The following is a 7524-nucleotide window of genomic DNA, read 5'->3' on the forward strand; positions in this document are numbered from 1 at the left end:
TAGATCTTCTTGTAATTTAGTTCTCTTATATTTAAAAACAAAGAGTTGAAAATAAGGCTTGAATTTAATTTTTCAATTTCCTTTCACTTGCCATTAGTGTCCGTCATGCTGGTATCACTTTCCTATAGAACTTTAGAGACAGACAGAAATTTTTTAGAGCTTAAATGCTTTTGTATGTATTTCCTTGTGGGGTAGAATCATAAGCAACACTGAAAAAAAATTAAGAATCTAATCAAGCTCCTACTTTATAAATGAGGAGACCTTTGGGTCCTGGGTGGCTCATTGGTGAAGCATCTGCCTTGAGCTCAGGTCATGATCTCAGGGTCCTGGGATCTTCCAGATTGGATTCCCTGCTCATTGGAGGTCTGCTTCTTCCTCTCTTACCCACTGCCCTTCCCCCGTTCATGCTCTCCCTCTCTCTCTCTCTCTCACAAATAAATAAATAAAATCTTTAACAATAAATAAACAAATGAGGAGACAGATTCAGCAAAATAATAATTTCTTCAAGGACACAATGCTACATATATTTCTATTTGTCTTTAAGAAATACCGGATTATCCTGTCCCTTCTAATCCCCTTATTTTTTTCATCCCAGAGTTCAAGATAAGGAATTACCAAATGGCAGAAGAGAATTTCACAGCTGTTACTGAATTCATTCTTTTGGGACTGACAGACTGTGCTGACCTGAAAATTATATTTTTTGTGTTGTTCTTGGTGATTTATGCCATTACCTTCGTGGGGAATCTGGGCATGATCTTCATAATCCAAATCACTCCCAAGCTCCACACACCCATGCACTTTTTCCTCAGCTGCCTTTCATTGGTAGATGCCTGCTATTCCTCTGTTATTGCACCAAAAATGCTGATCAGCTTCTGGGTTGTGAGGGAAACCATCTCATTCTCTGCCTGCATAATGCAGCATTTGTGTTTTGGAGTGTTTATCACCGCAGAAGGCTTCTTGTTGTCAGTGATGGCCTATGACCGATATGTGGCCATTGTCAACCCTTTGCTTTACAGTGTAGTCATGTCTAAGAGGAAGTGTGTAGGGCTGGTCATTGGGTCATTCATAAGTGGAATGATTAACTCATTGACACACACAATAAGCTTGGGCAGACTGTCTTTTTGTGGATCCAATGTTGTCAGCCACTTCTGTGACATTCCCCTACTCCTAAAGCTGTCATGTTCTGATACTTCCACGAACGAATTGTTGCTCTTAACCTTCTCTGGAGTCATTGCCATGGCCACCTTCTTGATTGTGATAATTTCCTACATGTTCATTGTTTTTGCTATCCTGAAGATCCGGTCAGCAGCAGGCAGACAGAAAGCCTTCTCCACCTGTGCCTCCCACCTGACTGCTGTGACCATATTCTATGGTACCTTAAGCTTTAGTTACATCCAGCCAAGTTCCCAGTATTCCGTATAACAGGAGAAGGTGGTTTCTGTGTTCTATACACTAGTGATTCCCATGTTAAAACCACTTATTACAGTCTGAGAAACAAAGAGGTAAAGGATGCTGTGGGAAGGGCCATAGAAATGAAACATTTCCCTTGTTAATTTCAACAGGTTCCCTGCTAACCTACAACAGTCTACCAGTCAGTTCTTACCTCAGTGAATTTCATGAAATTGTTTGTCATTGAAAGAGCTGCTGGAAACCAGAGGTGTCAACAGAAACCAAGTGGGGAATATGGACATATATTTTCATCTGGCAGCCATAAGATGGTTCCCTCCTTCCCCTGCTAGAGCATTGTCAGAGAAAGTCAATTAAACAGGAATTATAATATAAAACCCAGTGTCTTATAATATAAAAATGCTCAAGTTTCAGATGTTAGAGACACCAGACACAAAGGTACAAATATTGTATAAGTACACTTATATGACATGCCTGGATGGGGTGAAGTCATAGGGGCAAGAAAGACATTGTTGTTGCTTGAGGCTGGGGTTTGGAAGTATTGACAGGAAGTGAAGGCTAACTACTAATAAGCACAAGTCCTCTTTCTGGGATAATGAAATGTCAAACTGTGCTGTTGGTTGTACAACTCTGTGAATACATCATAATCACTGAATTATTTAATAAGTACTAAATTCTTTTTTTTTTTTTTTAAGATTTTATTCAGTTTCTTGAGAGAGAGAGAGCACATGAGCCTGGCTTTGGGGGGCAGAGGGAGAAGCAGACTCCCTGAAGAGCGGGAGCCCAATGTGGGACTCAATCTCAGGACACTGTGATCATCACCTGAGTCAAAGGCAGCTCCTTAACCGACTGAGCCACTCAAGCGCCCCAATAGGTATTAAATTCTTTATGGATAGACAAAATATGTCAAATTTGCTGACTTTGTAAAAAATAAAACCTTGAAAGATATCTTTTTACTGTTCTATTTCTAAATCACTTTTTAAAAAATAAGTCTAAAAATGTGGTAGAATGAAAAAAAAATAAAATAAAAATAAGTCTATAATTTTTATGGAATCAATGTGCACTGTCATGGCTGAGGAAGAATTCTATGAAGGGGTAGGTTTTTAAGATGCCAACATTTTCTATGTCAGAATAAAATCTGTATTTTTCCTTTGTCTACTCTATGGTTGACCTATTTCTATTATTCTGAGTTATAAACCAGTTTATTGAGCTATGAATTATATTAATAATCAGATTCCTCTGACCATATATTTTGCTATTATTTCATGCATCCCATCATGATATTTAAAGAATATCATGCAAAATACTTTAATCCTTATCATCAAGGAGACAATAAAAGTAAGATTGACTGTAAATATAATAAGAACTTCTGTTCAGATACGACACAGGAAAGAATGGGAAGTCATGCCCACACTGTTCCAGAATGTGTCACTCACACATACTACAAATTTGAATAGAGTTTCTCCTGTAACATGACTTCTGAGGCTTCTCTACCTCCCTGCATTCCTATCCAACTCTCTAGTGGTTCCTCTTTCTCCAGGGAATGCTGAGATATACATGGTGCCCATTGTCATTTCCCATATCCTTCTTCTTTCCCAATGGTGCTCTTCTCCAATTAAGAAATCATGTGCAGATGTAGTTAAACACCTGGGAGTATTATGATTATTGTGGGTCATTAAGTATTTAATGAATCACATATCATTCCTTATTCTAAATAAAATAACATTTAACTTTTATACTAAAGCTTCTCAACTAGTAATCTCTCTCTCATATTTTCAGGAGCTCTTTCAATGACAACCTGTATAGGCTGATTAATAAATTTTTTTTATTAGATTGATAGAACTATAGCTTATTATTTGTCTCCGTATAATCACTGTGGTGGGCAGCCTTTGGATGCTTACATGAATCAGGGCAATCTTCAATATATTGTATTTCTTTGAGGAGAATGGCATGCTCTAAAATAATGTTGGCCAACCTTGCCAACTGCATGTGATGGTCTGCCTATCCCCACTGTATCATTTAGGAATGTTTTTCCCATACATGTAATGGATCACTCCACAAATACTGGCTGAAGATAGAGAGTTTCATTTAAAAATAAGTGATGGGGGGCGCCTGGGTGACTCAGTCGTTAACTGTCTGCCTTCAGCTCCTTCAGTCCTAGGATCAAGCCCTGCATTGGACTCCTTGCTCTGCGGAAGGCCTGCTTCTCCTTCTCCCACTCCCCCTGCTTGTGTTTCCTCTCTCACTGTGTCTCTCTCTGTCAAATAAATAAATAAAATCTTAAAAAAAATAAAAATAAGTGATGGATTGTTGAGATTCATGGCTTTCACTAGCTCCATAGCACAACAATATCGGAGTCAATATATTCTTTTGTCCTAAGTGGATTTCCCAAAGGGCTGAAGCTCAGATAAAATTTCTGCAAAGCCGAAGGAGCAGAAGATGGTAGAGAACAAGTATTTCCCTACAGGCCTCTCTTTAATTTGGGAAGGAATATCTATCTCTCATACTGTCCCTAGTAGAATTCCTATGACAAATCATCAACGGTAGACTTTTGGTATTTTTTGGAATTCTACTTCTTCTCCTCCTTACCCTTCATTTCTCAAAGGCAGCCAAATATCTTAGAACAGAAATCATTTCCTAAAATAAAAACCTCCTTGTTCGTTTCTTTTCAGGGTGTTTCTGACAACATAATGCCAATTCTTGTCCTTCTGATGTATTACAGATTTACTCAGGCTTTGTCCTGCATTCACTTTACTATGGCTTTCTATTTGACCAACATTACTCATATAAAATGCCTGATTAGTTAAGTACTGAGTTAATTTATTTATTTTTCACTAATTTTATGTTTTTTTGAATTCTTTTTCTTTCTTAAATATCTTACATATTTATTTGACAGAGAGATTGAAAGAGCACAGAAGTTGGGGAAGGCAGAGGGGGAAGGAGACTCCTCGCTGAGCAGGGAGCCCGAATGGAGCTTGGTCCCAGGACCCAGGGATCATGACCTGAGTCAAAGGCAGAGCCTTTACCGACTGACCCAACCAGGTGCCCCTTAAATTCTTTTTCTATGCAGATATGGCTTTCACTATTTTATTAATCTCTCTGCTGTTCCTCCTCTTCTAATCTGACATCTGGCAAAGTGACAGGTTACTCTCTGTCATCTTTGGGATGACATCAGTGAAGCATAAAAATGACATTAAGAGACAATTCTTAAAGGCATGAAGTCTCCAGTATGAACTAAACCTCCCGGCTTTGAACCTAACACCTCATGCCTTGGTGTGTACTCTGACAATTAACTTCTCTGAAATAATATTTCATAATATAAAAAGTAAAAATTTTAATATACTCTATTTCAGACATCTGTTTTGAGGAAAATTAATCCATACTTGAAGGATGCCTGTTATATAGTACCCCAAAATGAGATATTATTACCCAATAGTTTTTATGACAATCACACAGATTCTTTCAAGTAGATCAACAGTTTGATAATATTTATCATCCCATGACACTGTTCATGAAGTATTTTTTTTTTCTATTTTGAGATTATTTTTTAGAGAAGTTCTAGCTTCACTGCAAACTTAAGAAGAAGAACAGAGATTTCCCATATATTCCCTGACCCAACAAATGCCTAGTCTTCCATCCCATTACCCACATCCCCCACTAGAGTGGTACGTTTGTTACAATCCATGAACCTACACGGTTACATCATTTTCACTGAAACTCCATCATTTACAACAGGGTTTCCTTTGGGGTTTTACTTTTTCTTTTTCTTTTGTAATTTTGTTTTATTTTATTTTTTCAGTGTTCTAAGATTCACTGTTTATGCACCACACCCAGTGCTCCATGCAAGGAGTTTGACCTTCTATTGCTTTGAACAAATATATAATGACTTGTCTCTACCATTATCGTTTCATACAAAGTATTTCTGCTGCCCTAAAATTTTTCTTTGCTCCTCTATTCATCCCTTCCTCTGCTCTAATTCCTATCAGTGATTGATCTTTGTACTGTCTCCATAGTTTTGCCTTTTTCAGAGTGTTGTATAGTTGGAAGTTGGAATCATACATCTGTTCACTTAAGGTTGCACCATATCTTTTCATGGCTTGGTAGTTCCTTTTTACTGCTGAATACTATTCCATTGTCTGCATGTGTCCTAGCTGGCTTACCCATACACCTACTGAAGGGCATCTGGGTTGCTTTGCATCAGCCCTTTCAAAATTTTATTTCAATGAATTCTTTTTATTAAATGACCATTGGTTAAACAGATAATTTTATTGCATAATGGTGAACAAACCAAATATTACAAAGAAATAACTTCAGTAAAATCCCAGAACTATTAAGAAGAATAAGGAAATGAGCAAATGGGAAATCAAAAATAAAAATAAGTGCATGGGAAAATGTGGAGTGATGTGGAGCAACTACGCACAAAAGGCAAGATCAGTATGTCTTTGCCATCTATCAGTCCTCATTCACCTTAGATATGTGGCATAGTGGGAGGATGGGGTGGCTGGAGGATGGACAATGGGGAAGGTGTGTGCTCTGGTGAGTGTTGTGAATTGTGTAAGACTGATGAGTCACAAACCTGTACCCCTGAAACAAATAATACATTATATGTTAATTAAAAAATAAAAATTTTTAAAAAAGAAAGAAATGTGACATAGTGCAAATGACAGGATTATTTCCCTCAGATTCCACCAAGTAGGACAATCAATAAATGTAGTTAGATGATGACAACCAATTAAAATATAGTATGCAATCAATATTGATAAATATTGGGAAAGATCAATCTAAGGAAAGAGAGGCAATACAATTAATGCACTGTAGAATAGTCCTCTTATGCAAGGATACAAAAACAACAGAGGCATGCCTTTTAAGTATGGATAATTACTCTTTTTAAAAAAGATAAGGAAATGTTACAATATTCTAAACCAAACAGCCAGTTATTAAGAAAGAACAGGAGCTCCTTGGTTAAGTGTTGGACACTTGGTTTTGGCTCAGGTCATGATCTTATGGGTTATGAAATAGAGCCCCACATCTGGGTCCACACTCAGCTTGCAATCTGATTGAAGATTCTCTCTCTCTGTGCCTCCCCCACCGAATAAATAAACAAATCTGAAAGATAAGAAAGAAATAAAGAGAAAGAAAGATAGAAAGAAGAAAGAAAGAAAAGGAAGGAAAAAGAGAAAGAAAGATGGATCACTGAGGAAAAAGTGCAAACTGAGAAGCCCTCAAAATATTACCTTAATTTGAATATCCTCTAATATCAAAAACATGGACTTTTTGAGACAAACCAAGTGCCAATCAGATTGCTGGATTACAAAGTATGTTCAGCTAATAGACTCATACACTGATGAGGGAAAAAATGGGATCCCAATGCTTGTAATAAGGATGTTTGAATAAACTAATATAAGTACTTCAAATCATTAGGTATCACAGAAACAACCAGTATTGACTGTAATTCTAAAACATACCTGGGAAGAGTATGAAAGCTAAAACAGAAGGAAAGGGCTTACACATGCAAGCAGACACATACACACATGCACACATGCACACACACACATAGGGATTGCAATTTTATTCTAGTAGGTGAAAAAAACAGAATCCTTGACAACTTTGTGTGTGTGTGTGTGTGTGTGTGTGTGTGTACATCATCTACCATATTCTACAGTACTATAGTATCTACTTGATTAATGTATATACTCCACCTTTCTTTCTGAAGGAAGGCAATATTTTTTTAGGAAGACAAATTTTTTACTGTTTTGTTCACAAATCAATTTACAGCAGTTTGAAGTGTCTAGCATATGTAAAACAAGAGATAAAGATTATAAATAGGTAATATATGTTGAACTCATTTGTATTTATTTTCTTTGGAGACACATAGAACAAAATTTTAAGTCCATAACCTAGTTTATAGGAATCATATTAGACAGTGAATTTTAGGAAAAAATACTAGTTATTTTTTTCCACATTGTTTGTCTTGCATATTTTACATCTTTGTTCCTCAAGCTATAGATCAAAGGATTCAGCATGGGGATAACAAGGGTATAAAATACAGATGCCACTTTATCGGTGTCAGAGGAATGACTGGACTCGGGTTGCACATACATAAATATCAAAGTCCCA

At 36.9% G+C, this 7524-nt stretch overlaps 1 protein-coding gene across 1 annotated transcript; it reads left to right on the forward strand.

Moving 5' to 3' along the window:
• Positions 1-618: 618 nt before the first annotated feature.
• Positions 619-1553, forward strand: LOC116860530 (olfactory receptor 1052-like). The gene is given in 2 exon segments (XM_032846576.1): positions 619-1480; positions 1483-1553. Coding segments are annotated over 2 exon segments (933 nt in total).
• The last annotated feature ends 5971 nt before the right edge of the window (positions 1554-7524 follow it).

Source organism: Lontra canadensis, unplaced genomic scaffold (genome assembly GCF_010015895.1).
Source record: "Lontra canadensis isolate GAN:19392208 unplaced genomic scaffold, GSC_riverotter_1.0 scaffold176, whole genome shotgun sequence".
NCBI lineage: Eukaryota > Metazoa > Chordata > Mammalia > Carnivora > Mustelidae > Lontra > Lontra canadensis.